Source organism: Chelonia mydas, chromosome 4 (genome assembly GCF_015237465.2).
Source record: "Chelonia mydas isolate rCheMyd1 chromosome 4, rCheMyd1.pri.v2, whole genome shotgun sequence".
NCBI lineage: Eukaryota > Metazoa > Chordata > Testudines > Cheloniidae > Chelonia > Chelonia mydas.
In genome coordinates, this window is record NC_057852.1 from 1414016 (window position 1) to 1438133 (window position 24118).

At 52.4% G+C, this 24118-nt stretch overlaps 2 protein-coding genes and 2 long non-coding RNA genes across 4 annotated transcripts in view; 2 read left to right on the forward strand and 2 right to left on the reverse strand.

Moving 5' to 3' along the window:
- LOC102930774 (class I histocompatibility antigen, F10 alpha chain) overlaps positions 1–24118 on the forward strand; it is a 1343638-nt gene that overhangs the window by 1097086 nt on the left and 222434 nt on the right. The window lies entirely within an intron of this gene.
- LOC119566052 overlaps positions 1–24118 on the reverse strand; it is a 302951-nt gene that overhangs the window by 101744 nt on the left and 177089 nt on the right. The gene's annotated exons all lie outside the window — the stretch shown is intronic.
- LOC122465618 lies at positions 1857–22730 on the reverse strand. The gene is made up of 3 exons (XR_006290595.1): positions 21822–22730; positions 18638–18643; positions 1857–1868 (listed from the first exon to the last, which is right to left on the reverse strand). It is a non-coding gene; the product is annotated as an uncharacterized LOC122465618 (long non-coding RNA).
- LOC119566032 lies at positions 15376–23856 on the forward strand. The gene is made up of 6 exons (XM_037896517.2): positions 15376–16461; positions 17399–17577; positions 18972–19330; positions 20012–20127; positions 21684–21833; positions 23263–23856. The coding sequence occupies exons 2-6, from the start codon at positions 17561–17563 to the stop codon at positions 23419–23421; spliced, it is 801 nt and encodes a 266-aa protein (XP_037752445.2). The 5' UTR covers positions 15376–16461; positions 17399–17560; the 3' UTR covers positions 23422–23856.

Sequence of the window (24118 nt, forward strand, 5' to 3'; positions counted from 1 at the left end):
GAGAATAGTCTAGAACCATCCTCTCTGGAACCACCTCTCAGGTAGTTGAAAGCAGCTATCAAATCCCCCCTCATTCTTCTCTTCCGCAGACTAAACAATCCCAGTTCCCTCAGCCTCTCCTCATAAGTCATGTGCTCCAGTCCCCTAATCATTTTTGTTGCCCTCCGCTGGACTCCTTCCACTTTTTCCACATCCTTCTTGTAGTGTGGGGCCCAAAACTGGACACAGTACTCCAGATGAGGCCTCACCAACGTCGAATAGCGGGGAACGAACACGTCCCTCGATCTGCTGGCAATGCCCCTACTTATACATCCCAAAATGCCATTGGCCTTCTTGGCAACAAGGGCACACTGTTGACTGATATCCAGCTTCTTGTCCACTGTAACCCCTAGGTCTTTTTCTGCAGAAATGCTGCCGAGCCATTCGGTCCCTAGTCTGTAGCGGTGCATGGGATTCTACCGTCTTAAGTGCAGGAATCTGCACTTGTCCTTGTTGAGCCTCATCAGATTTCTTTTGGACCAATCCTCTAATTTGTCTAGGGCCCTCTGTATCCTATCCCTACCCTTCAGCGTATCTACCTCTCCTCCCAGTTTAGTGTCATCTGCAAACTTGCTGAGGGTGCAATCCACACCATCCTCCAGATCATTTATGAAGATATTGAACAAAACCGGCCCGAGGACTGACCCTTGGGGCACTCCACTTGATACTGGCTGCCAACTGGACATGGAGCCATTGATCACTACCCGTTGAGCCCGACAATCTAGCCAACTTTCTATCCACCTTATCGTCCATTCATCCAGCCCATACTTCCTTAAGTTGCTGGCAAGAATACTGTGGGAGACTGTGTCAAAAGCTTTGCTAAAGTCAAGGAACAACACGTCCACTGCTTTCCCTGCATCCACAGAGCCAGTTATCTTGTCACAGAAGGCAATTAGATTAGTCAGGCATGACTTGCCCTTGGTGAATCCATGCTGACTGTTCCTGATCACTTTCCTCTCCTCTGAGTGCTTCAGAATTGATTCCTTGAGGACCTGCTCCATGATTTTTCCAGGAACTGAGGTGAGGCTGACTGGCCTGTAGTTTCCAGGAGCCTCCTTCTTCCCTTTTTTAAAGATGGGCACTACATTAGCCTTTTTCCAGTCGTCCGGGACTTCCCCCGATCGCCATGAGTTTTCAAAGATACTGGCCAATGGCTTTGCAATCACATCCGCCAACTCCTCTCGCACTCTTGGATGCAGCGCATCCGGTCCCATGGACTTGTGCACGTCCAGCTTTTCTAAATAGTCCTGAACCACTTCTTTCTCCACAGAGGGCTGGTCACCTCCTCCCTATGCTGTGCTGCCTAGAGAGGTAGTCTGGGAGCTGACCTTGTTCGTGAAGACAGAGGCAAAAAAAGCACTGAGTACATTAGCTTTTTCCACATTCTCTCTCACTAGGTTGCCTCCCTCATTCAGTAAGGGGCCCACACGCTCCTTGACTTTCTTCTTGTCGCTAACATACATGAAGAAACCCTTCTTGTTACTCTTAACATCTCTTGCTAGCTGCAACTCCAGGTGTGATTTGGCCTTCCTGATTTCACTCCTGCATCCCCGAGCAATATTTTTATACTCTTCCCTGGTCCTTTGTCCAATCTTCCACTTCTTGTAAGCTTCTTTTTTGTATATAGATCAGCTAGGATGTCACTGTTAAGCCAAGCTGGTCGCCTGCCATATTTACTATTCTTTCTACACATCGGGATGGTTTGTCCCTGTAACCTCAATAAGGATTCTTTATTATACAGCCTGCTCTCTTGGACTTCTTTCCCCCTCATATTATTCTCCCAGGGGATCCTGCCCATCAGTTCCCTGAGGGAATCAAAGTCTGCTTTTCTGAAGTCCAGGGTCCGTATTCTGCTGCTCTCCTTTCTTCTTTGTGTCAGGATCCTGAACTCGACCATCTCATGGTCGCTGCCTCCCAGGTTCCCATCCACTTTTGCTTCCCCTACTAATTCTTCCCGGTTTGTGAGCCGCAGGTCAAGAAGAGCTCTGCCCCTAGTTGGTTCCTCCAGCACTTGCACCAGGAAATTGTCCCCTACACTTTCCAAAAACTTCCTGGATTGTCTGTGCACCGCTGTATTGCTCTCCCAGCAGATATCAGGGTGATTGAAGTCTCCCATGAGAACCAGGGCCTGAGATCTAGTAATTTCCATGAGTTGCCGGAAGAAAGCCTCGTCCACCTCATCCCCCTGGTCCGGTGGTCTATAGCAGACTCCCACCACGACATCACCCTTGTTGCTCACACTTCTAAACTTAATCCAGAGACTCTCAGGTTTTTCTGCAGTTTCATACAGGAGCTCTGAGCAGTCATACTGCTCTCTTACATACAATGCAACTCCCCCACCTTTTCTGCCCTGCCTGTCCTTCCTCAACAGTTTATATCCATCCATGACAGTACTCCAGTCATGTGAGTTATCCCACCAAGTCTCTGTTGTTCCAATCACCTCATAATTCCTTGACTGTGCCAGGACTTCCAGTTCTCCCTGCTTGTTTCCCAGGCTTCTTGCATTTCTGTATAGGCACTTGAGATAACTCGCTGATCATCCCTCTTTCTCAGAATTAGGCAGGAGCCCTGCCCTCTCGCGCGCTCCTGCTTCCTCCCGGTATCCTACTTCCCCACTTACCTCAGGGCTTTGGTCTCCTTCCCCCGGTGAACTTAGTTTAAAGCCCTCCTCACTAGGTTAGCCAGCCTGCTTGCAAAGATGCTCTTCCCTCTCTTCGTTAGGTGGAGCCCGTCTCTGCCTAGCACTCCTCCTTCTTGGAACACCATCCCATGGTCAAAGAATCCAAAGCCTTCTCTCCGACACCACCTGCGTAGCCATTCGTTGACTTCCACGATTCGATGGTCTCTACCCAGGCCTTTTCCTTCTACGGGGAGGATGGATGAGAACACCACTTGCACCTCAAACTCCTTTATCCTTCTTCCCAAAGCCATGTACTCTGCAGTGATCCGCTCAAGGTCATTCTTGGCAGTATCACTGGAGCCCACGTGGAGAAGCAGGAAGGGGTAGCGATCCGAGGGCTTGATGAGTCTCGGCAGTCTGTCCGTCACATCGTGAATCCTAGCTTCTGGCAAGCAGCAGACTTCTCGGTTTTCCCGGTCAGGGCGGCAGATAGATGACTCAGTCCCCCTGAGGAGAGAGTCCCCGACCACCACCACCCGCCTCCTTCTCTTGGGAGCAGTGGTCGTGGAACCCCAACCCTAGGACAGTGCATCTCATGCCTTCCAATCGGCGGAGTCTCCTTCTGCTCCCTTCCCTCAGATGTATCATCTGGGCCACTCTCCGCATTAGTACCTGTGGAGAGAACATGAAAACGGTTACTTACCTGTATCTGCGTTGCTGGTACATGGACACTCCCCTTTCTTCTCCTGGAGGTCACATGCTGCCAAATTTCTTCACCATCCTCCTGTCCCCGCTGCGCAGCCTGCTCTGAATCTTCAGAACATTGTGTCCGTAGAAGCATATCCTGACGTCTGTCCAGGAAATCTTCAGTTTCTCTTATGCAACGCAGGGTCGATACCTGTTGCTCCAGACCTTGAACCTTCTCTTCCAATATGGAGACCGGCTTGCACTTTGTACAGACAAAGTCGCTTCTGTCCTGTGGAAGAAAGACAGACATGGCACATCCAGTGCAGGTCACAACAGCTGAACACCCCTCATCCATATTATCTTCCTTCTACGACCTTCCTCAGGAGTTGTAGTAAGTACTCAGAGAAGCCGGCAGGATGTAAGCCTCAGTGGGCTTTCCCCAGGCAAACTCCCAGGCAAACTCCCTCTGTAAGCCTCTCTGCTGTTCACTAAGCCAAAAGGACCTTTCCATTCCCAATTCCCAGTATCATTTACAGAAACATTTAGTTTTAACAAAGTGTGACATACTGCTCCAAAATTTCTAGGGTGTTCTTCCATTTCACCAAATGTTGAGTTGACAACCTCCTTAGGAGCCGTATTGCAATGAGCAGTACATTTTTGACATTTTTGTTCAATATGATCCATTTGATGACTAGGGAGGAAGATCTTTACATTTATTGAGGATACATTAGTGGGGGCAATACCCATTGCGATGGATATATTAAATGGACCTGATATATTAAATCACACCCAAACCTACTAAAAGCTTGTTCTAAGAGGACTCTAGCGGTGGTATTTGCAGTGCAGTTCTCTGTGGGATAGGCCTCTATCCATTTGGTGAATGGCTCTAGAAGCACTAAGCAGTATAGATTTCCTCGGCCTGTCCTTGGCAATGGACCTACAAAATCTGTTTGCACTTTGTCCAAGGGCCATTGATAGGCTGGTGAAGTAATGGTCCCTTTTAGATCCTTGAATCTGGGTTACACGTGGCACTTGGAAAACAGTTGTATGTCCAGGATTCTACTTCCTTGACCATTGAAGGCCACCATCCTAAGGTGAGTAGGAGCTTTAAGGTTTTCTCCATTCCATAATGACCTTGCTCGTGGGCTAATTTAATTACCTCTTGGCAGAGATAGGATGGAATTACTAACACAGGGATGCCTTCGATGCCTTCTGGTTGGTTTTCTTTTCTTGCCAGAATTAATCCTGTCTGATCTGTGTAGATGGTAAATCCTTTGCACCGCTGCTTACTCAACAGCTCCATCACACTGGTCTCCTTCTGCTGAAGCTGTCTTAAATCCTGATGTTGCAGGGTTTCAGTGGGATGGACAGTGTTCACAACATCTGTTGGTACATTCCATTCAGCTTCTACACCCAATAAAGCAGCCTGTTTCGCCAATTTATCCACAGCACTATTCAGGATGGAGATCTCTGACTGATTTTTCCTGTGAGCCTTGACCTTGAATAGAAAAGTTTTTTCTTGCCTTCCTTCTGCCAGCTTCCAAGCATACAGTAAATATGAAGCATGAGCTATTGGCCGTTGATCTGCCGAATACATGTTTCTCTCCAGCCAAACTGCCATCCAATCGATGAATGCCCTCAGGACCCAGTCACAGTCTGTACACACTGTGATGTCCTTCTGTGGATCTGCTGATCTTAAAGCAGCTATCACTGCTGCGATTTCAGCCGCGTGCGCTGAGTGATGGCGGATGGTGCCTTGCACTATCTTCCCTGAAGAAGCCTGCATAGCTGCAAAACCAGCAAGAGGGGATGTACTATGATGGGAACTGGATCCATCTACCACCCAAATTTCCTGAGAGTTTTCTTTAGCGTCCTCATATTTAGCTTCAAGGAGAAATGGAGTCTTAAATGCTGGTGCATGCATATCAGGTAATGGACATTCATGAGCTTCTTCCGCAGACATTAAAGCATCGGGTACAGCAGCCAAGTGTTGAACCTTTTGCACTTCTATCTCCCTATTTAAAAGGGTTAAAGTCCACGCTGCCAGTCTTGGATTGCTGACCTTCCCTGAATTCGCCTTTCCTGACAAGATGTACTGTACAGCAGTGTGTGCTGTTTTGAGTAGTAACATTAACATTAGTTAATGTTACTACTCAAAACAGTTAGTTAACATTTTCAACAGGTCCGACTCCTACCAGCATCTATCAACTGGGAGCATTAGAAAACTCTGTGCCTCTCACCCATGTTGCACTGAAATAAAGGATAGAAAGAATATAACCTTCAACAGAAAGAAGATTTATTAAGGGATAGATACAACTGGGGGAAGATTCACAATGGGGAACACTACAAATACCTACCCATAGATTCCAGCAAGGGGCATAAAGCCCAGACCCTGAAACTGTCCCTTAGTTAAACTAATAAATGCCCGAAAAATAATGACTCTCTCTCTCCAAGCTGCAGAAGGAGGACACCGACAACGGACGGTCCGTCTCAGGATCTCTGGAGCATCGGAGGATCTGGCTCTCTACTGCCGAAGCAGGAGATCAACAGATCTGGGCCGACAGCAAAGCCTCCACTGGGGCCTTTGGTGGATGACAGGAGTCAGGTAAGTATCCGAGTCCTTGACAGATGTTAGGAGCCGGAGTCTTGATCCGATGCCGCGCAAAGAGCCTGGCCGTGGCTGCCTCCATGGTGGACAGCGCCTGCGTCACCCCCGACCCTCCCTCGTACGCTCGCGCTGGCGCACATTCCTGAGGCGCACGCTGACGGGCCCTGCCCCCACCGGGCCCAGCCAGTTCTCTGCCCCTCCGGTTCCCTCAGGGACACAGAGTTTTGGCGGGAAAATGCCAGGAAGAAAGGGTACCAAGATGGAGTTCAAACCCTTCCAATCATGTGCGCCATCTTGAATTTCTAAACTCCATTTTTAATTTCAGCAACATTCAAAACAGAATATGACCATGTACCAAAATCGCCTTACAGCACACGGACATAACAAATTAGAGGAAACACTGCTCCTGACTTTCCACCTGTCTGTCACATCTTGAATTTCATACATTGACCGATGAGAATAAAGGGCTCTCAGGTGACCTACAGACCAACAGTTGTTCATAGGAATTATTCAGCAAGTATTTTAGAAGACCTGGAACACTGGAGGAAATCATCAACTGCTAAGAGACAATTAATGGAGAGAAGCAGCAAGAGGAATCCCATACTTTGGATTGGTTGTGTCTTATTTCCCTGATTTGAAAGAGACCAAAAGGACCTGAGTCTCCTCGCTGTGGATAGCCCCCTGCTCGGCCAGTCAGCATTGAGACGCTGAGGGGCGGGAGGCTGAGAGGTCTCACCAGATCTCTCAAAGGAGGGCCCTGATCACCATCAGAGGGGATCACTCTCAGATCCGGACCCACCCCTTTGGGAGGACCTCCCGCAATGTGAGCAACCCCCCCTTCCTCGCCCACACTCCACACACACCCCTCCTTGGTAGAGGGAGGGAAGCAGGGAAAAGGGGGAAAGGAAGCAAGAGATGAGGAGAAAGAGGGAGGAAAGAGGAAAAGGGAAACCAAAAAGGATAAACCCCCAGGTCCCCAGTGATTCCAAGGGTCACAGTCCGAGGTAGGAAATCAAATTCTGCCCCCTTAAGCCAGTGTTTTCCGTGCCGAGAATTCTGCCTGCAGCAGGTGCATCAGACCCAACAGGTTCCAAACCTCTCGGAGCCTCTGCCCTTGTCCAAGGGAAGTTCGTTTTCTGGCACAACCAGGGGTAGGAAAGGAGAAAACTCCACAGAGGCTCCTCCTCACGCTCACAGTCGTGAATCCTAATTCTCTCCCCGGCCTCGAGGGGAGACCTGGAGAAGGAGACGTGCGGCAGCAAAGCCGGGGGGGTCTCAGAGACTGCCCTGGCCCTGCACCTCGGCCCTGCCCGGCTGATGTCGGGGTCTCTCTGCGAGGTCACCCCCTCCCCACCACCTTTGCCCAATGGGCTGAGTTCCTGCAAAAGGCCTTGGTGATGTCACTGCCCCACCCACCCCTCCCCTCCAAGCTGATGTCCTGCCCCTGCCCAGCCTCTTTGAAGGTTGGAGTTGTTGCCCCTGGATCTAGGGTTGCCAACTTCCGCACCCAACAAAACTGAACACCCTTGCGCTCCCCTTCGCCGAGGTCCCGGCCCGCTCACGCCATCTCCCTCCCCTCCTGTCGCTCCCTCTCCCCCACGCTCCCTCACTCGCTCATTGTCACCGCGCTGAGGAGGGCTGGGCAGGGTCCCTTTTGAACTGGGTGTTGTCGGGATGCACCTGGGAAGGAGGGCTGCCTGCCAAGCACCTTTGGGAGGAGGCGTCCCTCCCTGTCAGAAAATCATCTCCCTCCCTCAGCTCAGTGGTGGCCTGAATTGCCCCTTCTCCCGGCACAGCCAGAGGATTGGAAGCCTCACTCATTGCCACACTCAGTGCTTCCTACACACACAGACTCACACACACATCTTGCAAGGAAAACCTCACCAAGGAGCCACATGCACCTGTGGCTTCCCTGCACCCCTGCTCTCCAGAATCCAATCACCAGGAAAGCTTGTCGGGCCCAGAGCTGGCAGGGCGTCCGATGCTGGAGTATTGAAGCTACAGTGACGGCACTCAGAGGAAAGATGCTGATTGAGTTAAAAATTGGCCGGTCAGGTTTCCAGTCCCCTCACAGGTCATTCCCTCACTCGAGCAAAGGGGCACATCTCAATTCTCAGCTGGCTCAGTCGAGCTGCATCGTTCTTGTTTCCACTCAGTCAGGTTTGAGGCCTGTTTCGCACCCTGTCTTTGAGAAGACAGTCAGAAACTAGTCTCTGAAATAGCAAATGCAGGAGGACGTGTTATCGCTCCTGCCCCAACACAGACAGACAAAGAGAGAAATGTTCTCGCTTTGAGGGTGGGACTCCCTGCCCTTGGCCAAAGACGAGCACCTCTCCTTGACCTTGGTCGCTCCTTCAGCTTTTCTTTCAACAGGGAGCCCGAGAGCTCAGGTGCTGGAGCGCTGCGTTTGTCAGTGAAGCTCGGTGAGCTCCAATGTCACTCGGCTCTTCTACCAGCAAGTCAAACCACAGGAAGGATTTCCTCCTTTGACAATCCTGGGGTTGTCTGAGGGTGTGTCCACACTGCACACTGAGCCTGTCTCTATGTGGCCTGGGCTTGCTGACTTGTGTTGCCAAGCCGGTGTTTGAGCATCCAGACTGCAGGGGAAACTCAGGCCTCACACTGTGTCTATCCTACCGCAGTAAGTCGTCCTAAGTTACGCTGCTCCCGCTGCGTGAAGAACAGAGCTGGATTTGACGTCGCTTCGGTCGACTTACTGCTGTGTCTACACTGGGCTGGGTCGACGGGAGACGCTCTTCGGTCGACTTCCCTTCCTCCTGCCGTTCCCGGCACAGTCCCAACGGCGACCGGAGAGCGCTCTGCTGTCAATTTCGTGGGTCTTCACTCGACCCCCACGACATCAACCCCCAGTGGATCCACCGCAGCAAACAGAGCCTCCCAACCGTGCTGCCCCATCCACACGGCACGACTTAGACCCGAGTGGGAAATTCAGCTCCTGTGGGGTGTGTCACCCTCATCCGCTGAAGATGCTCCCCGAGTCTCCAGGGATTCCTGCCCTAACTGCTCTCCAGCCGGTTTGTGTCCATACGCTCCCCGCGGGGAGGCTGTGAGTGGCCTGGTTACAAGCGCTGGTTGCTCAGGCCTGGCAGGGAAGGGAAGCTCCGGGCAGCACTGACAGTCTGGAGATCCCTCCGGGGAAGCACAGGCGGTGGGTGGAACAGGCGGGGAGGCGAAGCTGCGGGGTCCTGCGGACGCCCTGAAACCAGCTCACAGACCCCCGGGGGTCACGCTGCCCTACACGCTGTTGCAGTAATGTTTGTACAAGGTGTGACGCTGAAAGAGCAGCTTGTGTCAGAGTGTGTTCAGGCCAACGGATGTGTGTGTTAGTAGAGATCAAAGCGACTGTTCAATGTGCAACTGTATTGGGGGTTTAAACCTCCTGAAAACTCGTGAAATGTTGTTTGCTCTGTTTTCACTTCTCTGTGTCCTGTTACGCTGGAATAGCAAAGAGTTGCCTTGTGTAGACCCCTGTCACTAAATAACCCCTCAGAGGAGAATGAAGGTGTGTGGGATGCAAATGGAGAAAAGGTTCATTTCCAAAGAAGGGGTGGTAAGAAGCAGGATTCCTGGGCGGGGGGCAGGAGGGTGTGGTTTGCACTGTTGTTGCCCAGGGTGGGAATGGGGAACTGGGCTCTGGCTTAAAGCGGTGTCGGGCTTCGAGGGGCTGGGTTCAGAGCTGGAGGTTCGGGTTGGGGTGAGGGTTGGGCTACAGTTTTGTTTCAGGGGTTTCGAGTTGGGGGGCAGGTTATGGGGTCAGGGTTCCAATTGGGTTCCAGGTAGGGGGTGGGGTTTAGATTTGGGGGGAGGGTTTGGCCAGCAGCAGCAGAGAAGTGCGGGTGGCAATGGGGTGCCAGCCAATAGTGATAAGTCAGGGGTCTTTTAGGTCGTTTTAGTGTCAGTAGCACCCTAGGGAGGGGGTAGGGTCATGTTTACGACAGGGGGCTAAAGTGTTGGGGAAGGGGGTGGCAAGTCGACCCATCCCACTTCGCACTTCCCACACGGACACGCACAATACGTCGAACGCACGGACGCACACACGTCACACACACACGATGACGGCACACAACACGACACACAACACGACACACAAAAATAACACACGACACAGTCACACACACACCGGGACACGAAAAGCGTCACACACAAAACATCACACACATGACCCACAGCATCTCACACACACACACACACACTCAACACAAAATGACCCACAACGTGTCACGCTCAACACAACACGACCCGCAATATGTCACACTCACACACTCAACACAACCCACAACATGTCTCACACTCAACACAACCTACAACACGTCTCACTCACACTCAACGACACAAAGCACGTTGCATGTATGTCACACACACACAACGTCACACACAGTTTGTCGCATGTTGCACGTATGATGTCACACACATGTCACACTACGCACATGCACACGCACAACACATCGCGCGCACACACACACTACTTGACATCGAGACACACACGACACTGAGAGACACACACACGACACTGACACATTGCACGTGGAACACATAGCACGTCGCACACACAGCACATTGCATGTCACGCACAACACGTTGCACTTTACATGTCACATGCACAACACATAGCACACAGCCTGTCGCAACGTTGTAGGCAGCACGTCACATGTTGCACACTCAACACATTGCACGTCGCAGGCACGTTGCGCATCGCGCGTTGCACGTAAACAGCATGTCAGGCGTACACTGCACGTCGCACGCGCACAACACGTCGCACAACCCGTCACACCACAAAAATCACACACAACACTGACACACAACATGTCACACACTCAACAAAACACTCAAGACAACACACACACAACCACGTCTCACACACACACAGCACCACATGACACACAATGTCCCCCACACAGAAACATGTCTCTCACACATGCCGACACACACTCACGCACACACGCACTGCACACGACGGCTCTCATACACGCTGACACACACACAACACACACCCACACACACTCACATGACACATGATATCGCACACATGCCAACACACACATGCCAACACACGATGTCTCTCACATGCCAACATACACACACGACGTCTCTCACATGCCGACACACGCCAACACATGACGTCTCTCACACGCCAACACACACACGACATCTCTCACATGCCGACACACACACACACGCCGACACACACACGCCTACACATGATGTCTCTCACACACAAGCCGACACACACAGACCAAACACACATGCTGACACACAATGTCTCTCACACATGCCGTCACAAACATACATGCCAACACACAACGTCTCTCACACACGATGTCACACGCACAAACACCGACACACACAGACCACACACATGCCAACACACGACACTGACACACATGACACCGACACACACCACAGACGACGACTGACAGACACACACAACACACGATGTCTCACACGCCCACGACACACAAAACGGCACACAACACAACACTGACATCACACACGACACCGACACGCGACACACACACAAGACGGCAGAGGACACGACACCGAAATCACAACGCTCGAGACGACCCCCAGCGGGTGCGAGAGCGGAGCGGGGACGGGCGGGGTGAACTCGGTCTCTGGGCGGCGCGTGGGGCCGGTGTGGGCGGGAGGGAAGAGGGCGGCAGGGCCGAGGGCGAGATGTGGGAGAGGCAAACAGAGGAGCCTACGAGACGTTGCCGACTGAGATGGTCACTTCCTTGTTTTTTCCCCTTGTGCTGGGTTTAGTACCAAGGAAAAAGAAGTCAAGCCTCAGAGTCTACGGCCCTCATGCGACGGACAGTGAGTGAGAGCAGCGAGCCTGTGACCGTTGGTGATGCCAGGCAAGAGGCCACCATCTGGGAGCCGAGCAATCGCCAGTCTCGGTGAGGTAACTGTCTGGTTTGGTGAGGACTCTGCTCACGCCCCACCTGAGTCCGGGTAGGGAAGCCCCGTAAATTAGGGTTCGGTTTGTAAGAAAAGGTTCCTGATCAGCTGTGGTTACGAGGGAGAAAACATCCCCATTTTCAGAGGCTGCTCGTTTCTCTGGTCAGGAACGGTGTCTCCTCCGCAGCTGAAGGTTGGATCCAAGAGGATGACTCCAGGTGGTGAGTTGCTTGCCTTGCTCTCATGTTTCTCTGTCTTCTCTCGTGTGTTCGCCAACTCTCTCTTTCTCTTCTCTCCTCTTCTCTCCTCGTGCCGTGTCCCTTCACAGGACACGGGTAGGTGTGCATTCCCACAGGTGAGGTCTCGGGAGCCATGGAAAAGTCGGAGCGGACGAAAATCATGCAGGGCAGTAGAAAGGCTGCTGAAAGTACCTGAAGAGACAAAGGAAATGAGAAGGGGGAAGTCCAGACTAAGACAGGAGTCTAGTCTGTAAAGAGAAACAACGGGAAGTCTAAGCTACAGAAACTCTTCAAGATGCCAAAAGACATTTAGGATGGGAAATTACTTCTTGAATCCAGTCTCTTTGAGATCTTAGGCTTAGTATGCGTGTGTATTTGTATTTGCTTAGTAATCTGCCTTCTTCTGTTTGCTATCCCTTATAATCACTGAAAATCTACCTTTTCTAGTGAAACTATTTTTTGTTTATTATTAGTATTATTAAACTCAGTTTGTGCAACTGGTGCTCCGTGAGGAAATGCTTTGTGTGTTACTCCAAGGGGCTGCCCGGTGTCACTCTTCCTCCATGAGGGAAATGATTTGAGCATGACCTGAATTGGCCACCCACTGTCACTGTTGGTCCATGAGGGAAATTGTTAGTTCATTACCCTGACTGGCCCTGCAGTGTAACTGTTGGTCCAGGAGGGAAATGATTTGTGCATTACACTGACTGGCCACCCGGTGTCACTGTTGCTCCGTTAGGGAAATTATTTGTGCATTACCCTGAGTGGCCACCGAGTGTCACTGTTGCTCCAGGAGGGAAATGCTTTGTGCAATACCTGGATTAGCCACCGAGTGTCACTGTTGCTCCACGAGGGAAATTGTTGGTGCATTACCCTGAGTGGTGTGAAGGAAAAGTTAGCATATGTGACTCCATTTTGGTTTGGGGCCCACCATTGTCTAAAAGCAAGCACATCATGCACCAGGAGGAGTGTCTCTTAGATACTGCATTCCTGTGAAAATCCTCCTCCCTCCGGCCCTTGTCTCCAGCCTGTTTTATCTCCTGGTTTCTGTTCTTTGTCTGTTCCTAACTACCTGCCTCCTGGCCTTGATGTGGGCCTCCCATCCTGATAAGAAAAGTTACTGGTGCATTGCTTTAGGACCATGCAATGTAGTTGAAGTCATGGTTTAGCGTGGGGAATGTACCTAGCCGGGATAGGTGGTAGGTAAGGGAAGGGTTTGTCTATTTGCTAAGGTTTCCGATGCACGAGGGCAACGTGCTCTGCTGAAAGGTCTATAATCTTTGTATAACCTGCATGCGGGGTCCCCTCCTGATGAGCAGGGGGGCACCACGCTCGAGTGTAATAAACTTAGTCTTTTTGGGAACCCTGCCGTTGTGGACTTCGTTCGTGTGCCTCAGCCTAGACTCGACCTGTGCGGGACCAATCGGGTGTCATTCGCAGCAGTTCCTGTGCGTGACCTATCGGGTATAATTCACAGCAGCTTGTGTGCATGACCTGTCAGGTATAATTCGTAACGGTGGCCACCCACTCTCACTGTTGCTCTGTGAGGGAAATGGTTTGTGCATTATCTGGATTGGCCACCTGGTGTCACTGTTGCTCCGTGACGGAAGTGCTTTGTGCATTACCCTGTGTGGCCACCCAAGACAACACACACATCACACACAAAACATCACACACACAAAACAAGACAGATGACACTGACACACACACACACAACACAACACCGACACACAGAGAGAGAACACGTCACACATACAGAAACACGTCTCTCACACACACACAACACAGGACACCGACACACACAAACAAAATGACACACAAAACAGCACACAACATGACACACAAAAATCACACACAACACCGACACACACACATACACACACACACACGAGATGAGGCACAAAACGGCAGACAACGTGACACAGAAATCACACACGACACCGACACCCACACACAATATGACACACAACACCTCACATGACACACAAAATGGTACACAACGTGACACACACACACAACACGATCCACAAAACATCGCAAACAAAATATCACACACACACACACAACACGACACACACACAGATAACACCACACACGACACCGACACACACACAGACAACATGACACACGACACCGACACACGACACACAAAAAGGCACACGACACGAGACACAAAAATCTCACACAACACATGACACCGACACACACAACATGCACACAAAACGGCACACAACACGGCACATGCACACAACACGGCATACAACATGGCACACACACACTCAACATGGACCACAACACGCACACATAAACACGTCTCACACACACAAAACGACACACAAGTCACACACACAACACGTCACACGACACATGCAACACGACACACACAACCCGTCACACAGCAGAAGGTTTCATCTCGGAGGAGGATGTCCCGGAGTCCCCGGGCGATGCTCTGGAACTGCTCCCCAGGAAGCCAGGCAGGACTCTGGGGAAGTCTCCTCTCGGGGAGCAGCCTGTCTGCAGGACACACAGCTCCCCCGGCTCCACCTTCCTGGCTCTGACCTCGGAGCCTTCAGCCTCCTCTGCCCCTCCCTGCGCTTCCCACAGCCAGTCCGCCCAGGCGGGGTCCTGGGGAAGCCAGAGGGTCCTGCCCCCCAACTCCGCAGTCAGACGGGACTCTCAGCCAGCCAGGAAAACAGAGCTTTATTAGACGACAGGGACATGATCTAACACAGAGCTTGTAGGTGCAGAGAACAGGACCCCTCAGCCGGGTCCATTTTGGGGGGCAGTGAGCCAGACAACCCCGTCTGCCCTTCACTCCATGTCTCCAGCCAGCCCCCAACTGAAACTCCCCCCAGCCCCTCCTCCTCTGGGCTTTGTCCCTGTCCCCGGCCAGGAGGTCACCGGATTCCTTTGTTCTCCAACGCTTTAGCTCTCACCTTGCAGGGGGGAAGGGCCCAGGGCATCAGGTGCCAGGAAAGAGGGTGTCGGCCATTCTCTGTGTCCAGACCCCTGCACACACCTGCCCTCCAGAGCTCTGCAACGAGCATACAGCCTTACCCCACCACCTAGATCCTTCAGAACTGCCTAGGGGAAACTGAGGCACCCCCACACGATTCAGAGGAAACATGAAGTCCCGCTTCATCACAGATGACTCCAGGAGGTGACTTGCTTGCTATCCTACCATGTTTTTCTCTGTCTCTCCTCCAGTATGTTGGCCATCACACACACTCTGTCTCTGTCTCTGTCTCTCTGTCTCTCTGTCCTTGCCTTTCCCTGTTCTGTCTCCCTTCACAGGACACGGGCAGGCACGCTAGGTGTGCATCCCCGCAGGCTATGTCTCGGAAGCCAAGAAGCAGTAGGAGGGGATGAAAATCATGCAGGGCAGTGGGTGCGAGAGTGGAGCGGTGACTGTCGGTGTTAACTCCGTCTCTGTTCCTCGAGTGGGGCCGATGTGGATGGGATGAAAGAGTGAGGCAGGGCTGAGGGCAAGATTTCCAGCACCCATCGAGCTTTGTGGAGTGATGGCTCATGCTTGGCTTTTGCAGCTGCTTTCGCAGAGGAATTGTCCAGGAGCCCCAGCCGGAGGAGAATATGGCAGGAGTGGACCTGAGCAGCTTGGACATCCTTCTAAGCAGACGTGAAGAGTCATCAGCTTTCTGCCTCCCGCATAACTGGCTGTGAGTAAGCGGTCAGTGCTTTCAATTCCTCATCTGTACTCCCTGTCGTACTCTTCACAGGCCGTGGGCTTCCTTGTTGAGTACGAGGCTCTGGGATTAAGGCTGAGGAAGGGACCAGAGTCTCCTGAGCAAAGTGACGATTTTGGGTGCCATTACAATGGACACCTTCTACTTGCAGTTGTAAAGTAGGAACGGGAGATGGGTTGAGGGCAGAGCCGTGGGATACGGGAGATGTGAAATGAAGAGACTACGCGACACTGCAGACGGAGATGCTAATATTTTTTGTTCCCCCCGCACCGTCTGCTGGGTTTAGTACAAAGGAAAAAGAAGTCAAGCCTCAGAGTCTACTGCCCTCATGCGATGGAAAGTGAGTGAGAGCAGCGAGCCTGTGACCGTTGGTGATGCCAGGCAAGAGTCCTCCATCTGGGAGCCGAGCAAGCACCAGTCTCGGTGAGATAAGTGTCTGGTTTGGTGAGGGCTCTCTTCAAGCCCCACCTGAGTCCAGGTAGAAAAGCCCTCTAAATTAGGGTTTGGTTTGTAAGAAAAGGTTCCTGATCAGCTGTGGTTACGAGGGAGAAAACATCCCCATTTTCAGAAGCTGCTCATTTCTCTGGTCAAGAACGGTGTCTCCTCCGCAGCAGAAGGTTGGATCCAAGAGGATGACTCCAGGTGGTGAGTGGCTTGCCTTGCTCTCATGTTTCTCTGTCTTCTCTCGTGTGTTCGCCAACTCTCTCTCTCTCTCTCTCCTCTCCTCTCCTGGTGCCGACGATGACCAGGCCCCGGGTGCCTGGGCCCCAGTGCCCTGCCTGTGCTCCATCTCTTCCTGTATCTGCCTCGCCCCTTCTCCCAGCCCACACTGCCCACCGCTGCCTGCATGAGTTCCCCCTCTCCTCCACTGCACCCCCCTCTGTGGGGTCCCTGCCACTCACCGTCTGCCTCCTCTCCTCCAGCCCCTCCCCCGCTTCCCCACGGGTCACTCCTGGGGCCGGTTTTCTTCACCATTTTCGTGCATGATCTGGAGGATGGGATGGATTGCACCCGCAGCAAGTTTGCAGATGACACTAAGCTGGGGGGAGAGGGAGATACGCTGGAGGGTCGGGATAGGGTTCAGAGTGACCCAGACAAATTAGAGGATTGGGCCAAAAGAAATCTGATGAGGTTCAGCAAGGACAAGTGCTGAGCCCTGCACTTAGGAGAGAAGAATCCCATGCACTGCCCCAAGTATGCCATGTCCCCGCCCCAACCGACCCTCCCGGAGCATCCTCAATTCCATGAAACAGCTGTTCTGTGGTGGGCAGGAAGTGCTGGGAAGGAGAGTGGGGAGTTGCTCAGTGGGGCCGCAGGCGGGCGAGACGCACTGCGGGGAGGGCAGAGCTTGGCTGCCACTGGGTGCTAAGCACCCACTAATATTTCCTCCTGGGTGATCCTGGCCCGGAGCACCCATGCAGTCGGCTCCTATGATCCCCCTCCCCCAAATCAAAATGCCGAGAGATTTGGGGGAGTCTCTCAGTCTTGTTCATGTTACTAACTTTTCTGGGGGTGTGTCTCTCTGGGTGGGGTCTGTGTGTGTTTATGCACAAGCTGATTGTGATGTCACGGATGCCAACAGCAAAGAGTGTTCGGCGTCAGCATTCTTGCCCTGCCCTCAGTCTGCCAACTGGCTTGGTTGACAACGGCTGGTGAGCCAAGGAGCTGCTGAGAGACGCGGAGCATCCCTCTGTCAACAACTTCTTGAATCAGCTATTTCCACAGGTGTTTGAGGAACAAAAGGATGAGTTTTTACAGAAGGTAATTCCCAGATTCTTTCCCTGCTCATTAGATCGCACACAACAGGTCGGTGCCTCCTTCTCCTCGGGACGGGTGGGGGCTGGTGTGGCAACAGGCAGGTCTCAGCGTTCCGTTTGGATTTGAATGTGGCCATCTCTCAGGTCTCCTGCTTCAGCCTGTCAGGTTCTTTGGAGGCAGATTTAGATGATTTTATCTTTCAGCAGACTAGTCGGGGGGAATTTCCAGGGATAGAACCAAAAGGGAAGATAACAAAACTCGTGTAGAAGTTAGATTGATATCTCCATCAATAGTATTTCCCTTGGAGTTGCCCCTAATGCACTCCTTGCCTTCAAGTTGGGAATAGAAACCCTTTGTCTCCTGTCATGACTGCCAAAGAAATGTGTATTGAGAGAATATCGATCTCAGAATTTACATGATTGAAATGCACATAAATGAGCTCAAATAATGCAGAAGAAATGAATCTTAAGATATTGAAAGTGATACAGCTCCACTCCCATCCCCTGGCTGTCATCTTGGTAGTTCTCTCAGAAAGAATCTCATGGCGATAGATCTCAAAACTCTCTACAAATTCTACTCTACCCCCTTGGGCTATAGAAAAGAGATGTGTCGATTCCCCCCCCCCCCCCGCCCCCCGCAATTCCTTTCCAGGAAAGGGGTTTCAATCAACTGTCACCTACATTTGTCATGGGTCTCGCTGTGATTTCTTTGTCCTTGTTTTGGAGGCCTAACTTCTGACTGGATGTTGGAAATAATATGGGTCATTCTTCATTTCAAGTTGACTGATTCTTTCCCCCATGCTAATACATTCCAGGTTTTCAAATAGTTGAGAAGAAGTCAACATATTTGCAGCTGCTAATTCATCCTTCCAGACCCTCAAACCCTCGAGATGACAATCTTTTCTTCCTTTTCCTGGCTTCTCTGGGAACAGAGCTTTCTTGGTTTTCAGCTTGGCCCGATCTGTTCCCAGAGTCCCAACATTCTGTGCACAAAGGAGTGGGCTTAAGAAGGAAGCATTTTGGCAACTAGACCCAGGCAATGACCAAAGAACATAGAAACTGACCTTTTGCTCTTTCTATCCCTAGCCTCTGTTTGCCAGGTGCCAGGAATGAGCAACAGGAATGGATCGCTTGATGATTCCCTGTTCATTCCTTCTGGGGCACTCAGCACTGGCTACTGTCAGAAGACAGAGTACTGGGCTAAATGGACCTTTGGTTTGACCCAGTCTGGGCGGTCTTGTGTTGCTTATCTTCTTGGTTGCAGCAACCAGTCCTGGCTATTAGAGGAGCAGATGGCTTCAAAAGACCACTCTCGTGGATCTGGGAATCCTGGGCAAACTAATTCCCTTCCTTTTGAGAAGGACAGAAAAACCCATTTCCTCCTTCTTTCTATTCCAGGCTTCGTTCCTTTTTCCAAAGACTCGCCTCTCGGGAGCACAGAGAGATCCATGTGCACAAAGTGCTCGTCCAACCTGCAGCCATTGAGGCATGCTCTGGCCTCAGCCCCCAAGAACAGGCCTTGCCAGAGAAGCCCCAGGGAAGAAAATGCTCATGGACCATCCTGTCAGGCATGAAAAGACTCTGTGTCTGTTGCCAATCCCACAGCGCGATGGCAGAGAGCAGTGAGGAGAGAACAGCTTCCTCTCCAAGAAGGTGGACGCACTTGTCCCTGAAGAAGAAAGCAGCTGAGACCCAGGTGGAGGCAGAGGAGGTGAAGCTGCAGGAGACGACAGACAAAGACGAAGTGGATCTTACAGGTGAGATGGTTCAATCCACATGGTTGGCGAGGAGCATGTGAGGAACACTCACACCAGTCACTCAACAAGCCTTCGACATCAGGGCCGTCTCATGGGACAGTGATGGGCGCCTCCGGCTCTGGAATCCATTTAGAGGGTGGCAGAGGTCCATGGCTGAGGTGGGGAGAGCTGACAATGTCAGGTCACCCCCCTCTGGGGATCTGGCACGGTGGGGTGGGGACTACTAACATTGTTCCAGGCTGGAAGGAGAAGAGAGAGGCTGGACGTTGGAGGAAATCATTTCTTTTCTCCTGGATTGGGTCCCTTTCCTCAGGAAAATGCTCCAGAGGTCTCAGCAGGTCCCAGCTGGGAACCGTACCAGAGCTGAGTCATTCCTTCTTGGGGGGTTCAATGCAAAAGGAGGCCAGGTGCCCATCACTGACAGGAAAGGGGTACAAGGGGAGGGGAAGAGTAGACGACACCATTGAAAAGAAACTGGCCCCGAGGGAAGAGGAAGCCTTGTGTGGTCAAAGCCCCCAGCTAGGAGTCAGGAGAGCGGAGTTCTCTGCTGAGCTCTGCCAACAACCTTCAGTCTGACCCTGGGCAATTCGCTTCAGGGCTCTGGGCCCAACTTCCATCCTCTGTAAACCAGGGGGAAGACGTGGAAAAGCAAAATGTTAAGAATGTTTCTTTCTGCTGCAGGGACGAAGAAGGAGCCGTCTGACATGAAGGGGAAGTGGGAAAAAGGAAGCCCAGAAGAGCAGGAAGAAGAGTGCACTCCCAGCCCCTCATTAACAAGCAGCTCCCATATGACGATGGTAATGATGCTGTGTGGCCGTGCTCATGGAAAGCATCCCTTGCTGTGTGTAGGAATATCTCCCAGGGGCTGAAAAGAAACACTCGTCAAGGGTGATCAACTCCAGCCAGTCTTTATCTGGGTTGCTTGAACGAGGCCCGCTTTGACAAAGGGGTTTAGGCACCTAAAGAAGTCCAGAGGTGCTTTGTGGGACTGGCAGAAGTGCCTGACTCAGGTGCCCGATTCTGATGCATTTTCTATGGCGCACAGGCATGGCTGAAAATCAGACCAGGCCCATCCCTGCCCTGGTCGGGGGAAGCCTTCGAGACACAGAGAAAAGGAGTCTGCTCTAGAGCCTTAGCTAACAGCTTTTCACTCCTGTGGTCGAGGCTCCTGCACTAAGCTCCAGATGTCCCAGGTTCCCTCCCGCCTGCCAACATCTGGGCTCTGTCCAATTTACAAAAGCCTCTAGACACCTTTGTAACTCTTCCTCTATGGGACAGAGCACCCTGCAGCGCATACAAAAGGCTGCAATTCTGGGAGCTTCTGACCCGCCAGGGGTCTGGAGTATGGAGGCGAGTGTGCCACTCCGCTGTGCTCTACTGCATCCTAGGATATCAGGGTTGGAAGGGACCTCAAGAGGTCATCTAGTCCACCCCCTTGCTCAAAGCAGGACCAAACCCCAATTTTTACCCTAGATCTCGAAATGGTCCCCCGCTCAGGGATTGAACTCACAACCCTGGGTTTAGGGAATGCTCAAACCACTGAGCTACCCCTCAGCTGCTGGCAACCAGGACAGACGGTGCTAATCCAGCACCATGCAGGCCAGCTGCAGTAATCCCCATGGGGTGCCCTGAGACACCAGGGCAAAGGCCTCCAGCACCCCAGGCCCTGGGTTGAGGTGACCCTGGAACCAGGCCCCCTGGAGTAACATTGTGCCCAGTGAGTTCTCACCCCCAGGGCTCTGGCCCCAGAGGCCCACACTTTGGGCTTCTCCTCAGCCAGGCAAACTTGCTTCTTCAGTCTCAGTTACTTTCTGTCCTGACAGCGATTCCTGCCTGTTTTCTGGCAGCCCTACAGGCTGCGAGGTGGGGAAGGAAGAGGGCGTTTCCGTTTGGGCCCTATTCTCAGTCCCTTCCTCGCAGACACTGTGGGCTGCCAGAGTTGCTGAGCCAATCTCCTCAGGCGCTCGGGGTGGGATGGGACATGGGGCAGGTTCTCCAGTGACCCCTTGGCGACACTCAAGGAGCAACTCGAATGGGCTTTGCAGGACATTGAGGCTTTCTCAGCAAAGGCAGGGTTTCCTGCGAGGAGGGGCTAGCGAGGGAGGAAACGGGGTGGCCCTTGGGGTCCCAGCACTGCCCGAGAGGCTCCCGTCTCTTCTCAGGAGAGGGGGCCAGAGAGGGGACAAAAGGCTGAGGAAACCTTAGCACCTGGGGAGGCTTTTGAAGAAAAGGGCTCAGCCGGAGTCTCCACGCTCCCTCGGCACTGCCAGCCTCCCCCAGGGACAGACTGTTCCAGGGCAGCTGCCCGAGGGAAATACTCAATCCCAACAGGCTTTGTCCCTGTTCTTTGCAGACCCCCAGGGAGCACCCTTCCTCAGCCCCGCTCCATGCCCTGCTGATGGCAGCCGTGAAGGGTCTGTCAACACCCACCCTGCAGAGATTTAGAGCCGCAGAGGAAGAGCTGAGGGCCATCGTATCTCTCCACGGAGACAAGATGGAGAAAGTAAGAGACTCCCGCAATGGGGCAGGGGGATGCTGCGCAGAGAGGGGGATGGGAGAAGTTCCTCTACTTGGAAACCATTCCTGGGACACTGGCATGGGATTGGAAGGTTGGCTCAGCCCCTTGCCATTCATCGCTTGGCCACGGGGATAGGTGACATTCAAGCCCTTCTCCAAAGACCGCCTGCACGTGGCGCGGAAGTGCAGACTTATTCCCTTCCTGGGCTTTGGCTTTCCTGGAAACTCTGAGACTAATCAATGAACAGAATCCTCAGCCTGAACTTCCTCCCCAACCTGCCTGTTCCTAGGGTTTCCTGCAGGTCATCCCTGTCTCTGCCCGAGTTCCTTCTTTCCAACAGGTCCCAGCGGGAAGTTAACAAATGGCCCCTCAATCAGCAGATTGATTTGTGCCGGGCTCTAACTCCTGCTAGCAGAACAGGTCAACAGAATCCAGCCACCCGCCTTGTAGCTCCTGCTCCTTCTTCGAGAGAGGAAAGAGCAATGACCAATTCCTCACGGAAGAGTCCTAGGGGGTGGCTTGTCCCTTTAGGGTCTGTCTCCCTGTGTTGCAAACTCTGCAGCAGGAGCCTGAAAGCCTGGCCCGATGGACTTGGGCTCCCAGGGCTGGCACTTTTGAGGGGCCAAAACAGCAATGCAGACTCTTCTGGGCTGGGGCTGGAACTTGATCTCTGAAGCCTGGGGAGGAGGGTGGCTTCAGAGCCTGGGCTCCAGCCCAAGTCACCTTGTCTACGCTGCTCTTCTAAGTGCCATAGCATGAACCCGAGGTTAGAGACCCGGCTTCAAGATTTGTCGCGGAAGATTTTAAAATCCCACAGTATGGAGGTTCTCCTTAGGGCTGGGGCCGGGAGCTGGCTAGCCCCACCCAACTAGCCCTGCCTCCCATCTCTGCCATGGGCTCTGGGATACATCAGTAGAACCAGCTGGGTCTGGAGCAGTGCTTCTCAACCTGTGGCCCGGTCAGCACAGAGCTGCGCCCCTTTGGGAAATCCTCAGGGACAAACAGGTCGGATTGGATGTGACCCACAATGGAACCTAGGTTGAGAACCACTGGTCTGGAGGAACGGATTGTGCAAGAAAGAGCTAAAAGGAAGTTGCAGAGATGGAGGAAAGGCTCCTGGAGGGAAGCCCTTGAGAGCAGGGCTGAGAGCCGTTTGCTACGGCAGGGAAGGCCCTGGGACATCAGGGGAGTTCGGATTGTGCCCACTCTAAGGTTTTGTGAGTGTTTTTGAGCTTGAAGGTGCTAACCCAGACCTCAGGAAGACTGGGGTTCCTGGACTTGTCAAAGCCTCTTAGGGAGCAGCCAAGATGGGCAACCGAGGTCAGAGGAGGCTTGCAGGGCTGCCAGGAGGGCTTCCCTGGGAGGAGGCCACTCATTGATAAATCCATCCCTCAACTTTCTGGCATTCTTCCAGGTTGGAGACGTGGTGGGAGGGATCTTAATCTGGCTCGACAACAGCTGTGATCCCAGAGCCAGAAGAGCAGTGCTCAGGGCCATGGCCTTGCTGGCTCGCTCCCACCCCCAGGACGTGGTTCTAACCTGTGTGACTCACACGCTCTCATCGCACAGGTAGGGGGCTGCTTTGTTATCTCCTCAGTCCAGTAGTTCTCTTCCTGCTCCTACTGACAGGCCACAGGCCGGGAGGGGTCCGTGGGGCTCACACACTTGGAGGGAGTTTCCTGCTGTGCAGAGAGCTGTCCACGCTTCCTAAGAGGAGATGGCCAGGCCCAGCCACTGAGGAGCCAACCCCTCCTCCTACACTCGCCGGGATGGAGACATGCCACTTTTCTGGAGAATTCCAGCATTGTCCTGATTTCTATGGGTCACCCCACTTCCTCTCAGATCCAGTACAGGGCCAATCAATGATTTGGGGGCTCACTCAACATCCCTGGCTCATGAGGTCTGGCTGCTCCTTACTGCAGGAGAGAAGGCAGAGATGGAAAAGGTCCATGAGGCCCATCTGTCTATCCCCTGGAGACCAGTGCAGGATTCTTAGCTGTCGTCAGACCCCCCACTTATTCCATGATTCTCTATGTTTTGAATCTAATTACCCTGTAAGGTATCTACCATCCTGATTTTACAGAGGTGATTCCTTTACTCCTATTAAAAGTCTTCTTGTAAGAAAACTGAATGCTTTTTCATTGTTCTAAGATCCAAGGATTTGGGTCTGTGGTCACCTATGCAAATGGGTGAGAATTTTACCAAACCTTCCCCAGGAAGTGGGGTGTTGGGAGGATTTTGGGGGGAAAGATGTGTCCAAACTACATTTC